Source organism: Argiope bruennichi, chromosome 1 (assembly GCF_947563725.1).
Source record: "Argiope bruennichi chromosome 1, qqArgBrue1.1, whole genome shotgun sequence".
NCBI lineage: Eukaryota > Metazoa > Arthropoda > Arachnida > Araneae > Araneidae > Argiope > Argiope bruennichi.
Genome location: NC_079151.1, coordinates 76578648 through 76600703, shown reverse-complemented (window position 1 = coordinate 76600703; position 22056 = coordinate 76578648). Strand labels below are relative to the sequence as shown.

Genomic DNA, 22056 nt, shown 5'->3' with positions numbered 1-22056 from the left:
ATGTTTCAGATTTATTATATACATATATATTCATAAATAATAACCCATAATAATAAATAAGAATAACTTTAAAAAACATAAAAAAATCAATTGATAATACTTTGGTTTGGTTTCATTATTAATAGGATGAAAAGAATATGGTCGCACAATGTAAAACATTTTCAAGAGTTATTAAAGTGAACGGAGGAAGTACAAGCGAACTCCATACACATTTAAAAACGAAACATGATACAAATTTGTTAAAGAGGAAAGAATCTAATTGCGATGAAGATACAAATTTAAGAACAGTTTCTAAACCCAAGCCATCAGAAATTTTAGATTATTTTGGAAAAAAAAGATTATTTGGATGAAATTATAAGTGAAATGACGGCATTAGACGGTTCGCCGTTTCGAGTGTTTTGCACTTCTACTGAAGAAGAAACTTTTAAGAAAACTTTACTTTTTAAGAAAATCACTATCCGCCAGAGATCTTGCCTATTTATTTTAAATAAAAAACTGTTTAAAGCAAATTAAGCTTATTTATCCTAAGTAAAATCTACAAATCTGTAAGTAAATCCTACAAATCTTATTGCCAATTAAATCTTGCAAGGAAAGGTTTAAAAAAGTGACTTGAATATACTTTTATTTCAGATAATAGTGAGAAATAATAATAATATCTAGCTGTATATAATATATATATAATAGTTTTATATAATTTTAAAATATATGTAACTAGCTTTAAAAAAGCATAATGTATTCTAATAGTGTCGCCGGAGAGACTAGGACTAAGATCGATCTGATACTTTGAGCCAAATTGGAAAGATATGACTGAACCGAAAATGATTGAGTCATTACCTATCAGTAAAAATCAGATCCGAAAACTGACACTTTTGGTCTATATTTGTTTTCTATGCCTAATAATTTTACATTTCTGATACAAAATATCAGACTGATATAACATCACTCAAACCTACTTCTAAGCATCTAGTTCATATAGAAAGGCATCATACGAAAAATGTGCTTTTTTTGCATTCAAGGATGGTGATGGATCAAAATCTCGGGATAAAATTTTTACTGATTACCGTACTTTCTTCTCTATTATTCCTTTAGCAGAACGTGAAAAGGGATGGTTTCGAATAAAACCTTTTTTAATTTTTCACGAAATAAATATGCAGTTTACCTCAATAAGATGAAAAATGCCACAAACAAATCTAGTTGTTCTATCGTTTCCATTTTTTTTCTTTAAAAATATTTTTATTCAAAATACTAAAATGAAGTAAAGAAAGGAATATGACATCACAAGCAATAAAAATTTATTCGTTTAAAGTTTATTTGCAACAAATTTTTCAGTTATCTTTTACAAGACAAAAAAATATTTTCGAACTCTGAACTTCCTTTTGAAAAACTGTGTTTCGAATATTTGAGTACACGAAACACAGTTTTGATGATCCGAAATCTGAATGATGATGATGAGACAAAAATATTCATCGGTACTTTGTATTTGATATATATGGTAATGAAAGTCTACTATATACTGACCAATTATTTTATCAATTAATGCAATTGATATAAGTTTTTTCGAAAGATAATTCTTAATCCTTCAATTAAATTTTTCTTTACATCTTTTCAAGTTTTCTTTATCACTTTGTAAACATGCTAACTTTTCTTCACCATACAAACCTCTTTCTTCTTAGTTAGAATTAGACACATCAGTCAAATTTCATAAAAAGAAATCGTTTGTTGGGATTATTTTTAATGGACCTGAAAGAATTTCAAAACAGTTTTACTTCATCAGTTTAAGAAAAGAAAATGCTGATAATGAATGGCGTAGCGGAGGGGTGGAGTGATTAGGTGGGTGGGATAAAAGTTCTGTGGCTTTTCTTGGAGACGGTATTAAATAATAGTGCTTTTATGTTACTTTTAAAAGTCAATTATGACGAGGATGTCATTTATCATTGTTAAGCCATTGATAATAGGTACATGTAATGTAAATATATAGAACATAAATTATATTTCTCATGTCGTATAATTATGTTTCAAAGTGCCTTCAGATTTAGTCCCGTTTTCACAATAGCAATATTTTCTTAAAATTGCATCTTCAATGCATTGTGATTGGGAACCATAGCGATTAATACGACTGATATCTCCAAGAACTGATATGTCCCCTTCATTTTCTCGAAATATAAGTGTTCCTTCAAACAAAGCGGAACCAGGTTTGGTTCTGACGGTCACTCTGAATTTTGTGATCATCCCCAAAGCCTTGCCATCTTCTACGTGCTTCCCGAAGTATAGACGAGAATTGACGACCACTTCACGACGCGGAACAATCAGATCGGCTCGGAGAATTTCACCTAAACGTAGTTCTGAGCAAAAATTTGCGTGAGAATATAAACGATCGTTGATGGCTTTGACGAGAACGCTGGCAGCTTTCTGCGATCTGGGATCTAAAATTGAAAAAAAAAATGCATGATATTATTTAATTAAAAAAGTTTTTTCCAGGTAAAACCGATTCGTTATGTACAAGGTATTCAAACAATGAAATACATATATTTTGTTGAGATTATTTCTGAAAATATTAAGATCAATTCTTTGCTTTCTGCTTATATACTTTTATAAGAGCATTTTATCTCCGATAATTTTTATTATATTTTTTATATTAATGAATAATTTAAAAAATAATCTCAGTTTTAAAAAGACCCTTTATTTCACAAAAAATAATCTTGTAATTTGTAGTAACTTTTTAAAACATCTGTATTTGGCAGGGATTCTAACTCCCCTCTTTTTCGTAATGTTTGAATAGAATCATCTTTCCATACTGAGAGTATCTTTTTAGTCTTATGAGTAAGTATATAAAACACACATGGGAAAATCGTTGTTGTAGCTCATTTTACAATATTGGAAGTAGATTTAAATTTGCGTCCCCAAGAATAAACTTTTGATCTAAAAGTCTTCTTCCTATCTAGACAGTTTCATATATTCTGCACAAGATTCAAATTGGATTAAATAGATCCACTGAAAATCTTAATCCTTTCCGGCTCAAATTTTTCAATACTAAAAAAAAAATGAAAAATTTTTATTACAAATTAATTATTTTTTATTATTTATCGTGATAAATTTAATTAATTTAAATAATTCATTTTTTTGTCATTTGCATTTAAATCATGTCGATATCTAGATCTCATCAAACTTTCACCTATGAAAATTTTAAAAAAATTTATAGATTTTTTTATAGAAAATAATAAAATAGAATAGGATATAAACATTCATAGGAAGTTTTAGATTTGTTACCGCTTCGTTGGCGCTGTTTGTTAAAGAATGCTGCAACCATGCGCTGACTTGGCTTCAGCGATTAAATTTATTGTAACCCTGCTGACATGGGATCAGCTATTAAAATAGTTTCGTATTGAATCGTTGCGGGGTCAGTTGAACCTCAATCAAATAAAAAGTTAGATTTCGAATTGTCGTTTGATTTTAAATAAGATTACAGTCCACATTAAAAAATTGAAATGAAACCAACCTACACTTATGGTAATTTCGTACCAAGATTATTTATTTGATTATTCAAGTAATGTCAAAAAGCATCACTGGCCTAGAACTAGTTAATTAAAAGAGTTTTGGTCAACAAATCTGAATTCAATTTTTACCAAATCTAAATTCAATTTTTACTAAATAAAACAAATGTTGTCAATGCAAAATATATATATGTATTATTATTATTATTCTGCGCTTCTATTCTGTTTGCTTAGAGTTTGATACATTGTATTTTGCGTATTGAAAAATCATTCAAAACGCTGGAGGTGGCAGATCATTAAAGTTAGAGCAGTCAAATTTGACTTTTAGTTACTTTGGGGGAAGCAGCTCCTTAGAAAGAAAGAGTTTTTCAACATTTTACTGAATTCAAAATTAGTTAATATTTTATCATTTTTCCTCAATAATATCGAAGCATATTATCGCACAAAAAAATGTTTCTTACGCTACTTTAAAATACAAAAGAACGGGTTTCGAATGAGGCAATTTGAAAATATATATAATTTCATTGAATTTATTCTGTATTTTTGATATTACCTGATTCGGCTAATTTCTCTTCCTTTTCACATACACAGTAGTGGTCAGGAATTCCAGCATTTGTACAGGTTCGATTTGGAGAGATGTAACCGAAAAGTGATGTTCCTCTAGAAAGGAGAGTCTCGGTTCCAAAGCTCATGTTATTCGTGCTAAAATTTAAAATATCCATAGCTGTAAAATAGATGTCGTAAGGTGTCGTCAGTCTCCCTTGATTTATTTTTAAATTCTGAACTGCCCTCTTCTGCGTGTTCAGAATACTTTCTGGAATGACTAGTGCAAAGAAGGGCATTCGTTCTTCGATGCGTCCAACTAGAGTCGCCCTCATTGCATCAAAGCGGTGTCCATGATCAGACAAAATGAACAAGAACGTCCTGTTTAAGTGGCCTGAGTGAAGCAGGTCTTTTAGCCAGAATTCAAAATCTCCGTCAGCTGATGCTACTTGGCTGACATAATCATGACTCAATTCAACGAAAAAAGTAAAAGAAAAGATTGGCTGTTTTATTTTACTGTACTTCATTATGAAGTCTCTTGTATACTGAAGTTGTAGTAAATGTTTTGGGATGTTCCCAAAGCATAAATTTGAGCTCACACGGTGCAGTTTGGAAGTTTGTACAACTAACCAAAACGGTCTCATGTAGTGGTCCGTTGGAGCATCTTTGAAACCTCCACGAAGATAATTAAATAAACCTATATCTGGACGATCCTCTGCAAAAAGTGTTGCGTAACCGGACCTAGAGAAGTTTTTCCATAGACAAGGCCACATGTCGTATGTTCCTGTAGGATTTTCAACTTTAGGAAGCTCATTTTCAAATACAGATTTCCCTGTTAAAATAGCACCTAAATTAGGAAAAGTATTATCACCTACTTTAGTCATTCCTCTGAAAACAAAAGCATTTAAGTTTTTGATTAAAAACTTATATGTTCTTGGTAAGTGGCGTATGAAACTCAGTCTCGACAATGAATCAATACCAAGTATTATTACATTGTACACAGCATCGATGTTCTTAGAATTATTTGTTGTATTCAAATTTTTATTTTTGGTATTAATATGGCAATGAATATTTGTGTAAAATGCTATTCCAGCAAAATTATAGCAAGACACATATACAAAATCGGTGAATAATTTAGAGCCATTGAGTAGCACTTTGTGGGCTTCTCCATACATTACTTCAAAATCATTCTTACGAAATATTTCTTTGTAATCACAATGTAACTTTTCCACCACAAATCCTGACGATTTAACAGCAGTTAAATTGAATTTTAAAACTCCTTCTTCATCGATGAAAGTCAAGGTGGCAACACGTTCTTTACAGACAATAGCCTTTGGAGATGACAAGTAATTCAAAATGGATGGATCAAATGGATGGTTTCGAGGAAGTTGACACATTTGATTGCGATTAGGTGGTTCTTCTTGGTTCAGATCATAGTAAAAAAATTCATTCTTTTCAATGAAGATAGGTTTTAACGTTTGCGTAAACTGATACATGAACATGGTGATGAGGAAAGAAGTTGCAAGAACAGCCCACAGCAAATTTTTCCATGATGCAGATGGGATCATAGCATTTGTGCAGATTTTTTTTCTGAAAAAAAATCATAAAGATATCATAAACTGATGTTTGTCAGTAAAATTAATCTAGTTAAAAATAGAAAGATTATTACTATTTCAAAATTGTTTGAGTTTTAGCAAGATAGATTTAAATAAATCAATCAGCAAATTTTCTTATTTAGATTTTTTTAAAAAGATGTATTCATGGTGACTTTTTTTTCCTTTTTATTTATTTTTTTTATTTTTGCTATGCTCAATAAATTGATTGCCAAATACAATATAAGAACCTAAAGCTTCGCTGAACTGCAAATCAATAAATATTTTTTCAATTTTATGAAGTAAATAATGAAAAAGTGATAAATTTTCATGCAAAGAAAAAAAAAATTTTTTTATTTGTAGTTTATGCTTGTTTTAAAGAAAACTGACTTCTATAAATCAAGGCCATTTCAAAAGGATAAATAGTTTACGTCCATTCATGGACAGAATAAAGATAATCACTGTCAGAAAGAAAACCGATTGACACTCTAGCATAGGGGTGACCAACCTTTATGGATCAACGTGCCAATTTTTCTAAAGAAATGTTTAATGAGATAAAAACGTGCCATCAAAAAATTTTAATTTGTGATTATTGAAAAGATAATGAAACTAAATACTAACAACTCAACAGTCTATTTACTACGAAAAAATGCATTTTGCACTGTATAGTAGTAGATATTTTAATTATACACGTAACTCAAATTAAAGTAACATAAGTGTGACTTCTGTTGTTACAGATTAGATGACAAATAACCTATATTAGGATTGTAAGATGTTACTTTTATCAGAATGCATGCTCAATTGGAGTCATCTGCCAAACGGTTTTTAAGCGAGTCTTTAATGTTATTTATCTCTAAAAATAATGACTTGCAGGTATAAGTAGGGGCAAATATGGTTAAAATAGCATGAGCCAGCTTCTTCAAACAGTTAAATCTGTCTGGAATCGAATTTCATGTTTCCAAAATTTCGTTCCTGGCATTTTTACTTATTTTGCTGGTTAATCTTTCTGTTTCAGTCAATTCCAACTTTTTCCTTGTTTCAATAAATTTTTGAATCCATATTGAACTAGACTAGAAATCAATCTATTGCATTTCAAATTATTCAATTTCGAACCAATCGAATTGGGAAAAGTTCAGTTTATCAAATAAAGTCACATGCAAACCGTTTTGATTGGTGGCGTGCCCAAAATATTGTGTTGCGTGCCATTAGTTCGCCCGCCATCCCTGCTCTAGCACAAATCCTCGAGAAGGGAAGGGGAGAGCATTATATAGTAAAAATGTGTAATAATCTAAAAAAATAGGCTGGCAATGTTAATGATCTGGTATGAAATTAGCGTCTTAGTAAAGCATCAAGGCAAAGTATGTATCTTTCATTCGCAGCATTTAGTTCACCAGTTAGTTTTCCTTATTAAGAATGAAAAATGTTGTCTACAATGTTGTTTTCATAACACTTTTCTAGAATAATGTCCTTGGCATCTAAAACTACTACAATGTTGTTTCCATTACGCTTTTCTAGAATTGTGTCCTTGACATCTATAACTCTCTCGTTATTTCATTGCTAAGTAATTCTAAGCTTAGCGTTTAGTAACCTTTTTCTTTTTAGAATTCAAAAATATTTCATTTTTATAAACGAATACGAATATCAAACCTTTCCCACTGAATTCTATTATTTTTTTCCTCTGTAAATTACGGAAAGTTTTAATCCCTTTACTTATTATTCTATTGAAAAATATTGAAATATGTAATGTACTTTGAAGCAGTATTTTTTTTATTTAATTTAATCTTAAATTATGGACATTTTTGCAATGTTCATACTTATGAATCGAATGGCATTTTTAGAAACTGCCACGAATAATCTCTTATAATGCAAAGAGAAAAAAAAAATGAATATGAATTATATATTGTTCCATTTTTCGTCTGATGCTATTTCTACATCATGTGTTAATCATAGTATTTCTATTAATAGTAACATAAAAATTGTTATTATTAACAGAAATACTGAGAGTTTGAAACATTGCTTCGAGGAGGAAGAACTTAACGGGCAGACCGGAAGATTTCTTTAATTAGATTGGTCATAATTTTATCCTATCTTATTTCCCAAACAATGCAAATTGGTTTATGGAGAAACTCCTCCATCCACAAGTGTATCTATTCCTTGCCTTTTTTACGTTTTTAATGCTTGAGCTATAAACCTTCCATTTACAATCTCCGTTACCATAACAACAGCAAAGGCCAAAAGATGAGGAGGCAATGAAGGTGGACGAATGCTTTCCTTCAGGCGCCAGACTACGCACGATTTGGCGCCACATTTTCGGCCAATTTCATGAGCGTGTTTTGTATATTTTTCAGCATCTTTGGAGTCGCTCATTTTGTGAAAAAGTAATATGCAATCAGTGATTGATTATCAGTCATTTCCTGGTAAACTTAAAACGTAATTCAATTTACATTTAAAATTTCAGGGACGAAAAACCAAATACTTGGAATCATTCCCTGCTTTCATAAAATAATTTCTAGTATATTTATTTTTATATTAAAAATTTAAATAAATATTCTTAGATAGTAAATGATGCGGAAAGTTGAAGTAAGACATATAAAAGAGTTGTTCGCCATACGAAATGCATAGTTTTAATGGATTTTATAGTTTTCATTTCATGAAAATTCTAAGTAAATTTTTATTTGTCCGGAGGACATGGTACAGAAGTTTAGAAGGAGTTTGCGAATCAGTTCTTATTCTAGTTATTTGACGTCGATCCAAAACCGTGAGTTCCATCTTTAATAGTTCTTGTGTTGCTTTGAAAATAAACCTTCCCTTTTTTATAAATAAAAAATTAATTGACTAATTGTTAATTAGCTAAATTTGGAATCTTCTAAAAATATAATTTTTGTTAAGCATATTTGAGAGGTAGAGTAACATAGTGAATACAATTAAAATTAAGATGGATTTTGTGATTATTCCTAACTGTCAAATAAAAATAAATGAATCGTAAAAGATATGAGTCAAAAAGATTTTAGAATCTACCGGCTGCGCGAGGTGGTACGGGGGAGGTCTTAGGAAGCACATAGAGATAGTAATTTATCTTCCGCTTCAATTGTAGGGTAATTGTTAATGATATGACACATAATTTGCTCCTAAATTAAAATAATTTTTCGGTGACTTTTTTTAAAACATATATAAGAACAATTTTTTCTACAAAATTTGCAAAATAACTGATCATATACAGAAAAAAAAAAAGATTATATCACGAATTCAAACAACCTTAATGAATTACTGGCCATTCGGTCTTCATCCTTTTGTTGTCATTCAATCGATTTAAAGTAATCAAGGTTTGAGGGTCTAATCAGAGAGGGTGTCCATTTAGAGAAGGTTTAGACGGGACATAATCTGTTTCTGTTGCACCTGGGTTCATAAGCAGGGATTTTCAGTATGGCTGTGTTTGTGCTGCCATCAATATCACCCAAAAAATTTATTTGTAATTAAAAAAAATATTCTGTAATTGTGTTGTATTTGAAATACTTTAATAGATTTGTATTTCTAATGTGCCAGGGTATCTGACAAATCTACTGTATCTTTAGATATTGTTGTGTCTCTAATTTTCCCTGCATGTATCTTAGCTGCCACCCCAAATCACATGAAACGTCATTAGTCGGAACAAATGTTTTTTTATCTCTTTAAAGCAAGGTTGGATTTGAAGTTGATGAGGCCTAAAACTATTTCAGTTATGATGCTCTTTTATAAGTCAATTTAAATATAAATAATATATTTAGTGTACAGAGTGTTCACTCTTATAGAGGACCAATAGCGAATTTTTAAATTCCTGGAGATAAATCCAATTGGAAAGAAAAGCGCTTTAAATGATAAAAAGAATTATATTTATGTTGTTTGAGTAAATAAATATGTTTCTCAAAAAATTGTTGACTTTGAACTTTTTATACAGATCTAATCAATAATATTTAATAAAATATTCTTCACATTGTAACATTTTAAACAAAAAACATTATTCTGCGACTCAAACTGGTCAATTATGAAACATTGAAAATCATTATTCTAGACAAATTTTACAAATAAATTCTGGCCTCAAAAACGATATTAAGGATTTGTTTGCAAATTGGGATTATCCATGATTGTGTAACTTTTTTTCAAATTATTCCTTAAAATATATTTTATACGATTTTAAATTATATTAAGTAGTTGTAATTCGGCCAGTTTTAATCGGAAAACAATAGAAACGTTTCTTATTCTATGTATTAGAGTGTTAAAAATTTTTTATCTTCTTTCTTGTGAAATGAAACGTCATTATTCGTTATCGAACTTATTGTACAAAACTTGGTGGATTTTCATATAATATTATTGCCCGAAAATTCTTTTTACATCACTTTAAGATTTAAAAAAAACTGCTTCCTATGCCCGATAACAATAGTAGCAAATGAATATTTAAAAGTGAATTATTGGCGAAGCATCTGTAAGTTATGCTGTAGAGCAAAATTCCGAAGTCTTCAATCAAAATATATGTTCCGTGACATCTGTCATTTGTTTTAACTCAATTTTTAGGTTAGTTTAATTATTACGAAACATAATTATTTTTCTAATTTCATCCGCTGATTTAAGTGAGTTTTTGAAATTTTATTTTTTATTTCAGTTGCATTTCAGTCCATTCTAAAAGTAAATAGAAAGAGAAAGAAATAGAGAGAATTTTTAAACAAAGATGGCGTTGGGGTTGTCCAGATTTTCTGCATCATAAGAAAAGCAAAAAGTAAAGAAAGGTGCAATTACATTAACTGCAAAAAAGTTTAAGTGCAACAGATATTAAGTGTATTTAGAAAAGTGTTTCTGAAGCTAATTGTCAAGATGAATCTTATGCTAATATTGATTCTTTAAAAAACAATATTGTAAATATAAATGAAAAATTTATGTAAAAAACTATTCCTCTTATCAGAGACGGTACCTTAAGACCTCACGCTGTTGAAGCTCTCAAATCTTTATTTTTCAGAATTTTGAAAAAATAAATAAATAAAGGAATATTTATAAAATGAGTTTCAAGCACCACTAAAAAAGTTCTTACAGTAAAGAATAAGAAAGCAAAGCTTTACAGCCGAGGAATCCTGGCGACATATTTAAATTGCTGTAAGGAAATTATTGAAAAATCCAGAAACTATCTGAACACTCAAAATAAAAATTAGAAGTAATATTTTTTCACCTATTATTTTAATTTAATTAAGTCTTTTTATAGTGAATAGTGTTTTTTTTTTTCCGCAACTATTATTATGGAGCAGAGGAAGTCACTTTTTAATTTTCAGTTTCAGGTAATTGCAGTTTTTCTCTAATTTTGAATAATTTATTTTAAAATTTCTTAAAATATAATGTATAAAAAATCTCAATATAATATAATATGCAAATATCTTTAAATATAATTTATAAAAACTCATTTTTTTACATGCACGCGCACATAGTGACGATATTAAATATACTGTTTTGTATCCATGCTATCATTACTGTAATTAAAAGTTTTAAAGATGAGGTAAAGATGAACGAATCAAATCTAAATGTTACGAAGTTATCAATATATTATCAAGCGACGATGTTTGAAATGAGCAGTTCGAATCTCCTCTAAGTTTTTACTCTCTGAACTTATATATTTTTTTCATTTGTTATATTTAACATGGGATGACACTGAATGAATTCTTCTAACAAACACTTTTTCATTTCATTCACTACATCAATAAAGCTCTTAAATTCGAAATATTTACCTGTTTTACATATTTTGTTAAGCACACACAGGCACATATGATGAAACCAAATTTGCAATTTTTTTAGAAACAGAACATCATCTTATTAATTAAACAGCCACCTTTAGCGATTATTTGGCTCACCGAAATGAATAGTTATTAAAAATTTCAATTAAATATCTTATGTAATTATATCTTAATGACTAACTCAGCAAATATTTTTTAACTTCAAATTTTCATAGACATATAATTTATACTATTTTAGGAGCCTTGCACCATTCTGTTTATTGTGCTATGTATTTCTTTAATTTTCTGCCTATATTTTTATATATCTTATTATAATCACAGGAAAGAACAGCGTGTTTATAAATAGGCCCATAATAAAAAAAAAAATGACCATTGTTTGACTTTGAAGCTAAACCTTTTTTTGTAAGTACAGCAAAATTTCAGAAATTTTATTAAAAACAAGCTTTGTACTGAAATCTACTCTACGTAAAAAAATAAGCTGAATCTTCATATCTTGATTATGAACAATGAAAAAAACTCTATGATAAAATATTTGCAGCAGCAATGAAAACGATTTTGAATTTCCCTCAATAATGAAATATGGTGTGGCAAAATCTTTTTTAGAAAATCTTTTTTTTTTTTTTTTTTGATTAAACATAAAAATGAATCTGATGGGGAAAAAATGGCTTCATTGACTATTATATATATATATATATATGACATTTTGGCACCTTTGATGAAAAATTTATAATTTTTAATTAATTAATGAATTAATTAAAAATTAGAAAATTGTCTCCGAGGTACACGTACACATTCTCCAAAAAATATATGTGACAAGTTTGGTTGTTCTAGGTCAAACGGTCTGACCTTTAGAGCATCAACACAGAGAGAGAAAATAGTGTGGTGAATAGCATATAAGCCCGTTGACAACTCTACTACCCTGGTGATCGTTTTGGTAAAATGGTTTAGTTACTGGACTTCTAACCACAAGGTCCCAGGTTCTATCCTAGTACATCACATATCGCTTCAGTAGACACTTTATTATTAGAAGATCGCCAAAACAAACACACAGTGATCCTTATTATTAGAAGAGATTGTAGTGGTTCTATACCCACCGAGTCAAGGTTGTATTTAGTAAAAGCCAAGAGTCAAAGGAACGTGATATATCTTCTGTTAGATAAGATGAAACGATTCATACTTTTTCTACTATTCAAACTTTTTTAGGAGCCATATATAAGTGATGAACTCTCTTTCCGGAAAACTTTAGCTGAAACTATCGAATTTTAACAATTTGATTGAAACCATAAAAGTTTCCATAACTAGCTTCGTTGCCGTGAGTATTCGTTCTTAAAGAGCAAGTAGATATACCAGCTTTTAAATAATCTTAGTTCAGAGCTTATCTAGAGGATAGAGAACATAAACAATTTCCTATGATTTTAGTTCCTTTAACCATGTCTAAGGGTTGATTAAAGAATGGGAAAAGTAGGTAATTTCCTAGCAACTTTAGGGACCTTTGAGGAATCCAGAATTTTTTTCAGTATTTTTAGAATAATTTATTGTTGGGTCGTATATTCAAATTCTTTTATGGCAATATCAAGTATTATTTAAAATATGAACATTATTCTAATAATACTTTTACCTTTTGCGAGCTTTATATTACGTTGTTTTGTAATTCTAACAATATATGTTGAAGATTTTAGATTTAGAAACTATCAGGTTCTATAATTAAGTAGCATTTGAATTGCATTAAAAAAAATTTATTATTTTTTTAACTGCCTTGCTTAAAATTAATTTTAAATTTTAAGAATGTGTTTTTTTAATAGGCAAAATACTGAATCCAATTTTCTTGAAAATAATTCGAAATTCAATATTCAATTTATCAAAATTATCTACTTAAAGCTGATTATAAAGACATAAAAATTAAAATCAATGCAACTGTTTTTGGAAATGGGAAGAGGCATAAATGGCTTTGGAAGGGTTTAGTCTGACTATGGCCATGCCATACTTTATCCCATTAAGCCAATGGTAAGCTAATAGATTCTTTTCAGTTTTTATCTAACTAAAAGACGAAATTTTATTATTATAATAATCTATTATTTCAAAATAATATTATGAATGCAAAGTAGGAAAATGGACGCCTGACTGACATTTAAAAAAAAATGAAGAAAATGCTTTTCAAAATAAATTTCTTTTAAAAACTTTTTATAGAGCTAAAAGACAGAATTTAATGAATGAATTTATTTTGAAAATGCTTTTTAAGATAAATTTCTGTTAAAAGCTTTTTTATAACTAAAAGACGAAATTTAATGATTATAATAATCTATTATTTCAAAATAATATTATGAATACAAAGTAGGAAAATGGATGACTGAATGACATTTTTTTTTAATGAAGAAAATGCTTTTCAAGATAAATTTCTTTTAAAAACTTTTTATAGATTAATATCTTTTCAAATAGAAAATAACCACAGCTTCTTGTCTCTTTAGGTTATAATTAGTATAAGATGCCTGAGAGGGTTTAATTCGGTTTTATCAATGCCATACTTTGTACCATAACGCAACTGGTAGGTTGCTATTTTTTTTTTTTTTCACTTATACGTAGCAAAAGATGAAATTCAATTATTACTATAATCAATTTTTCAAAATAAAATCATCTAATAAAAAATAGGGGAAATGGCTAATTGTCTAATATCTTAAGAAAACGGAGAAAATGCTTTTTTATGATTAATTTCTTTTATAGACGGTTTTTTAAAAGATTAATATCTTTTCCAATCTATTAAATATAAAATAACCACAGCTTCTACTCTCTTTATGTTACACTTTGTAACAGTTACATACCCTGTGACAGAAAAAAAGTTTTTGAGGTCATTTAATTAACCCAAGCATACAGCTAATTTTCCAGAAACTGCAATTTCGTGTCCATGCCAAAATACATATTTCGTGTTTACTCTCCGTTTAGTATCCATTTTCGACTCTATTAAGGGATGCGCTTGCTTAAATGAAGAAAAAGATCCTACGCAAACAAATTTGAAAAATTATATTCATGCACTTGCAGTTATTTTCCAGCTGCATATCCAGCAATTACCTCTCTGGGGCGTACTTATCTCGGGTAATGGAATAACTCAGCGGACCCAATTATAATAGTGGAGGGCCGTCATTTTGTCCAAACGACCGGACAATGTGGTGAAGGGTGTGCCTATCAATTTGCCTGGTGACGTCAGAGGACGAAGAAAGAGATCGCGGCACCTGCTGACACTCCCGACAGGTCACGGAAATTTTTTGCCCTCCCTCCAGCAGAAAGATGAAAATATTAATATTCATCTGCCAAGGGAAACGACTACACTTTTCATGTCAACCGTTCTTTAAAGTTTTGAAAAATGACGCCGTGAAGAATAGTTTGATATGATCCAAATAGAAAAAATTATGCAAGTTAATGCTTTTGTGAAAAGGTGGTGAAAAAAGGATTATTTTTTCCATTTATATATTGAAGATATCTTACGATGATATGATTCTTCAGGGCACTTATTAGTTATTATGCGCTCTTGGCGATCATTTGATACGTTATGCATATCGATTGTGTCCAATATCAGTTGTATTTTTTATGCATAACTTGAAATTCATGATACCCTCGACAATGTATTTTTAAGCTCAAATCGTGATAGACATTAAAGCCATTTCATTTTAATAGCCTTAAACCTGTTCTGTTTGTTGAGTTCATGAAAATTTCTAATTGCATCATTTTATCGTAAAAACCGTATTCCTTCAGACAATCTATCTACTTATTGCATTCTGTTTTCTGCATTATTAAAATTTTGCTTACTTATTCTCCATGTAAATTGTACAAACGTCAAATCTCTTCCTTAGCCTTCAACAATGAAAAAACGAGAATGATTTCTCCCCCAAATTTTTTCACATGCAAATTACTTAAGGTGTTACTCCCAGAGAAATATTGGCCTAAAATAGTTGCGAAATATTAAACTTGAATTTAGCATTTTTCCTGAATCTGTCGTGCAATCCCTGTCGAATTATTTGAAGATTAATACCTGGCATGCATGAATAGTATCCGAAAATAAAATTTGTGTTTTAAGCACATTTTTCTCAACCGATTGAAATAAAAATTTGGCACAAAACTGCACTTGTAATCACAAAACCGCATACTAAATTTGAAATATTTAAGTCATTGCGTTTGCATGCTTCTGAAAGTACAGGTCGGTAGATAGCCAAACCTTTATTGATGTGGCTCAAACATTGACAGATGTCTACAATATCTATATTAAATTTGTGTGCCGAATTTTATCCATCTAGCACTTTTAGTTTTATAGATATTGTGTTAATTTATATTCGAACAACCGGACAGACAGACTTCCTCAGAACAGATTTTGCTCAAAATTTGATAGATATCTAAAAATTTGGTTTAAAAATTGTATACCAAATTTCAGCTGAGTTAATTTTTGAGTTATCTTTGTCACAGACACACAGACAGTCGGACAGACATTCTCCAAAAGTGTGTTTTTATGAATTCAGGGAGGTCTAACAAGTGGAGATTCATCAAATCTCGAATTCGAATTTTTTGACGATTACAATATTTTTTTTATATTTCGTATACGAAAAAATCAAAAAATCAAGAGATTAAATATTTGATGAAAAATAAAAAATAGTTTAGTGACAAATTTAATTATCATCTATTTTTTTATTCTCAATATTAAATATTTTAAAGCATGGTAACAATTGTCGATATTTGAAAAATATTTATGATAATTAGATTTGTTGATGTTTTAAATTGATTTTTACCTTTTCATATGCAAAGTGAAAATATTGTAATCATCCAAAAATTTGAGCTCAATATATTGATCAATCACAAAAAAAAAAAAAGGATAAATGCTTATATATACACATTAATTACATAAAGCAACGAATTGCAGGGAGGAAATTCAGCGGGCGATTCAGCGTAGCAATAAAAATTATGGATGAAATACGTCAATGGGAAACTTGTCCATCCATCATGAGCCTGTGAACAAGAACTGATCAAACACAAAATGAAATAAATGAGTGAAAATCGACTTGTGGTTTTATCAATGTAATCGCATATTTGTGTAAAAAAAAATGGATTGATTGCCCGACTTGAGTCGATTGTTTAATCAAAATTGCAGATGCTGTAGAACTATTTTTGGAATAATCGGTCCATAGTTAGACTTATTGATCGTTTGTCTGTCCAAGTAAACTGAATAGAAAATTTAAAACCATGTATATAAGATAAACGAAATATTTTATATAATCTAGACATCAAAAGTGTATATCATGACTTACGTCTACTTCGTAAAATTAAACAGCCTCAATATGAATACTCAATTTTCTTAGCCATATTAGGCAATGAACATAAAATGCGACATACTTAATAAATGCGTTACTGTTGATAATGCAATCTGAATTAAACATCGAATTATTATCCAAAAATTAAAAGTGATTAAATGACTAAAATATTAAATTATGGGTCGCTATCACTAATTTTATTTCTGAGGAAAATATCAAACGTTACGTAAAACAGTTTTTTAATTTCGGTTGAAATTAGTCCTTGCTGTTTTTTACTTTTTCGGATACAAAGAGAAAATATTGTAATCGTCAAGATATTTAAACTCGAGATTCTGACGAATCTCTTCGTTTCAGACCTCTTTGAATTCGAAAAATACATTTTTGGCATTTTCTCTGTTTGTTTCTGAACATCAAAACTCAAAAACGTTTTCAGCTAGATGGATGAAATTTAGTATATGCAAGACAAAATTTATAGACTGTTGTCAAATTTTGAAAAAAAAAATCCATTCAGTGGAACTGTCTATCTTATTATTCGAGTAAAAGTGAATTCGATTCTTACAAAACGTAAAGAGCTAGTTAGATGAAATTTCGTGCTCAAGTTTCGCATCTGAAATTCACATTCGTATCAAATTTTGAACCAAATCTGCCGAAGGATTGACAGTCTGTCAATCAATACTTTTGCACGCATGTAAACGCTATAGCTCCTTACTGCAATCATTTAAATCAAAGAAATTCGTAGATGATCTTGTGATTATAACTGTCTTTTTTTTGTGTGTGTATGTGTCAAATTTTGGTTTCAGTCTGTTAGTAAGTAGATGTCGAAATACATATTCACACGACGAATACAGAAAAAATGCTCAATTTATGCCACAGTTCTATATTTCTTAAGTACTGTTCGCCAATTCCATGGAAAAGAGTGAATTAACTGATTGAATAGAGCGATAGACATACAAATATAATTCCAAAAATTTGTTGTTTTTTAATTCAAGGAAGTTTTATACGTGGAGAAACGAAGCATTTTTTGATTGTTATAAAATTTTATACTTCGTATGCGAGGAAGTATCTAGTAATAGTAACATAAATCGGCCGGTTTTTTTTTATTAAATTGACAATATTGAACTGTCAGTGAACTCTTCACAGTGTTTCCTGAATGGCAGAATATATTTGGACCATTAATGTTACAGACGGAAAATTAGGGAAATGTCTAATACAATGAATTGAACTCCAGAATTCTACAATAATATAAGTTATATGTCTATCAAAACTTGAAATTTAAATATATTTTATTGAAAGAGTCATTTGGGTACAAGTAAAATTTAATTGAAAATTTAAGTAATCATTAATAATCGGTAACTGCAAACCAACTGGTTGCTGTAGGTGGCTAGAAAGGAATAAAAAAAAAGTGAAGTTGTAATGTCGCGAAAGTTACATGAACTGTGGACAGTTTAGTTTTCAATAGCATTAATTTCAAAGGATACCAATAGAATGATTTATATATACATGAATAGAGCTTATACAAGACTATTAAAATGACTTTTTAATATCTACCACTATTTAATACTTAGTTATTTTTCTTGGAGGTATCACAAACATCATTCTATGCTTAAAAGATTTAATTGAAAGTAAACACAACTAGTATTCCCGGCGAATCAGCTGGTTGCCAAACTCGGCTAATTCGAAATAAATAGAGGATAGGTTTGATTTTTAACTTGAAGCAAGGAAAATTTTAAAATCGGAGAACTAAATTTACTATCATTTATTAACCGAAGAAATGCAAAGTTAAATATTTCCATCAAAAAAATAGTAAAAATTGTTGATTCTCCACGAAATAATGAGCCAAGCTACAAATGTGAAAGTTCCACACTTATTCAGTTTTGTTTGAAAACCGGAATCTATTTGCGGAAAGGAGTAAATAAGTCACAGTTCCCCCCGCTTATCTTCAGAGGTAGTTTTTAGTGAATTACGCATTAGGTTACTTTAAATTCGAACAAAAAAGGCAACTTTCCTTTATTACTACCGTTTCTTTTCTTTCACTGTTTTCAAGAGGGAAGGGATAATGGGAAGTTATAACTTAAGGCTGAAAGAAGAAAGGTGTTTCTGGCTGAAAGTCAGAGATATTTAAAAGACCCGAGCATACACATTGTGGAGGAAGAAAAAAAAAATGGGAGGTAAATGCCAAAAAATAAGACGTTTTTCAAAAATACAAGGACAGCATGTGAAAAATAAGTATATTTTCTTTCAGTGGACTCGCCGAAAATTGGCATGAGTAACAATAATCGTCAGAAACTTACTGAGAAGAAAAATTTCAATTTTACAATAAATCTAAATCTCTGTATTACTTTGTACAAATATACAAGTTCGTAACTATTATGATATATATACAGAATTTCTAATTTTTTATATGCGAATTGGTTTTATTAGTAATTTCAAATAAGACTCATTGCGAAATTGACAAAGATATACTAACAAGCCACCAATATATTGTCCACTTGATTTGTCAGAAAAAGTATCAAAATGTGGAAAAAATATATGACAGAATTTGTACTGGCTCAGTTTGTTGAGTTGATCATTTAAAATCAGGAGAATCCACAAACGCGTTGCAGGTACAGATTCCGAAATTCACCGCTATTACACGTGCTTTCAAAAGAAACACGTGAATTTATTCCATATATAGAAAATGATTTAAAAAATACTTAAATAATATTTCATTATTGCTTACTCAACAATTTACATGACGAGACTGCTTTTTATTGCGTACTAGCAGCCTTTGGCGATCGGCTGATTAGCCAGGATTAATAATGGTTAAAATGTTAAATTAAATATTTTAAATGATTTGATCTTAATGTCTTCTTCAGCAAAATATTTGTAAACTTCAAATTTTGATAAACATAAAACTGACACTATTTTGGAAGCTTTACACTGTTCTATTCATTTCACTATGTATTTCTCTTATTTTCTGTCATCTTTTTTAGTAGTAGTCGCTTTTGCAGCTTCAGAGAGAACAATATATTCAGCTTCAGTGGTTGACAACAAGACAGCTTGTTGTTGTCTTAATTTCCAAGAAATAGTACCTCCAGCATATTTGAAGACATATCCTGTGAATGATTTTCTGTCATTGACATCTAAACCCACTTATCCTTAACAGGAATCCGCATATCCTGTTAATGATTTTGCTAATTTCTTAAATAACAGTTCCTTGGTTTATAGTTCCTTTTAAACATCTTAGGATTCTTTTAGCTGAAAGCCAATGCATCTTTCTTGGAATATTGTCGAACTGGTTGAGAAAAGTTACAGCATGAAAAATGTCTGGCCTTGTAGCAACATACAAATGCAGCAGTGAATCAATTAAGTAACGAAATGAAATATTTCGCATTTCCGATTTTCCTTTTTCTTCTTAGGAAACACCTCTTTGAATAATTTAATACTGGTATCCATGAGGAAACAATCTTTGCAGCTTGAATTTATGCAAGATATAATCAATATATTTAGATTGGGACATTGTTAAACCGCTTTCATCTTGATAAAATTCAATTTCTAAGAAGTAATGCAAAACTCCCAAATCTATCATTTTAAAGTCTCTAACTAACACATAACGAATATTATGCTGTTTCCAAATATCATCAAATCATCTACAAAAACAATTATGATGTCTTTAATCAATGATGATTTCATGTGATAATCACATTTGTCAGAATTTAATGATATAAATCCAAGGGATTTCAGTTTGGAATCCAGTTTGTTATACCGATGTCTCCCTGATTATTTGAGACCATTGAATGCGTAATTTAGTTAATAAACTTGATCTTCAGAGAAACACGAAGCGTTGAAACAGGTTGTTCCAAGAAGATTTCGTCCTTCAAGTCTCCATTTATTTGTGTCATAACAAAATCCAATAGATATCACGTAAGTTTGTTTTCAACTGCATTCAATTGGAATTCAATTCTGCAAAAGGAGAAAAATTCTCATTAAAATCTTTTGTAGTATCTAGAGAACACCTTTTTGCAACAATTCTTGATTTTAATTTTTCAGCCATTCCAACTTCTTAAAATTTCATTTTAAAAATAATTTTGATCAATTACTATCTTCTTATTAGGTCTCGGCACCAAAATCCATGGTTTTTGCATAATTAAAGAGTCATACTCTTCATCCAAGTTTGTTTATTAGGGTCAGTCAAAGCTTCTTCAACACATGGATTTAATCAAAACAGTCAGGAAATAATGAAATTACTTCAGTTTCCGAATGCATTTTAAATTGTTTCTTCGACCTATTCACTTTTTCATGTCTCTAAAGCTTTGGTGATTCAGGGACACGGTGTCGAATATCTTTCATATCTGCAAATATTATGTCAGCGTTTCCGCTTTCATTTTCGAAATCAAGTGTTTAAGTTTATCTTCATTGCTGGTTGAATCACCAAGGTCAGATGATATAATATCTTCCTTGCTTTTAGAGCGTGAAGAAAAATTATTTTGATTTCCAGTATGAATCATGAATTTCTACATCCTTAAAAGTCTTTGGTTTACGAACTCATTAATGAAACGTACATTGCTGTTTATTGTTACTTTCTTTGTTTTCTTAATTACTGGCGATATGCTTTGGATTTTGTCGAATATTCAATAAATATATCCTCATTTGACCTTGAACTAAATTTTTATTTTTCATGTTTTATACCATGTTGAACGTATACTTTTTGACCGAAGATTTCGTAATATGACATATTTGGCTTGATTCCAAAAGAGATTTCGAATTTTCCATTTTACATTTGAAAAGCGAACGATTGCGGATTGTACAATTTATTATTTCTGCCCAAAGGTAAAAATATAATCCAGCTTAAATTAAAAGTGATTCAACTCCTTTATCTGTACCGTTTTGTTGTGGAATTAAAACAGTAGAAAATTTTCTCTTATCCCTTGTTCCAGAAAAATGTTTCGATTTTGCGCCGCTATATTCTAATTCATTAACGGTTCGGAGCTTTTTTATTTTCTTTCCAACTTCATTTTCAACTAAAGCTCTGTAGTTTTACATCATCTTTGGTTTTTAGAAACTTTATTACGACGCATCTTATTATTAATGAAAGTGACAAATTGGTACGAACTTACAAATGATGATACAAGCATTAATTCACAGGCATCCAAATGCACAAGTTGCATAAGTTCCTTGCTTTTAATCTTATATTCTTTTGGAAAAGGATTAACAGTCTCTTTTGACTGGATACAGATTTTTAGTCATTTAGATCTTTAACCGCCATTTCGATTTTTACTTTTATGTACAGTGAAATCTCTTCGAATGGCCTCTTCTGTATAGCGGTCACCCCTCTTAATGGCCAATTTTTCGTGGCACGGATTTTTTGGCCCATAGACGTAATGTTAAAATAACCCCTAGCGGCGGGCAACCA

The 22056-nt window shown here is 29.9% G+C and overlaps 1 protein-coding gene across 1 annotated transcript in view; it reads right to left on the bottom strand.

Moving 5' to 3' along the window:
• Positions 1–1309: 1309 nt before the first annotated feature.
• The window catches only part of LOC129967083 (uncharacterized), a 33211-nt gene continuing 12464 nt past the window's right edge, over positions 1310–22056 (bottom strand). The window contains exons 2-3 of the mRNA XM_056081752.1: positions 4045–5624; positions 1310–2423 (exon numbers count right to left, since the gene is read on the bottom strand). Coding sequence (XP_055937727.1) covers positions 1996–2423; positions 4045–5602 — 1986 coding nt within the window. The 5' untranslated portion in view covers positions 5603–5624 and the 3' untranslated portion in view covers positions 1310–1995. The remainder of the gene's footprint in view (positions 2424–4044; positions 5625–22056) is intronic.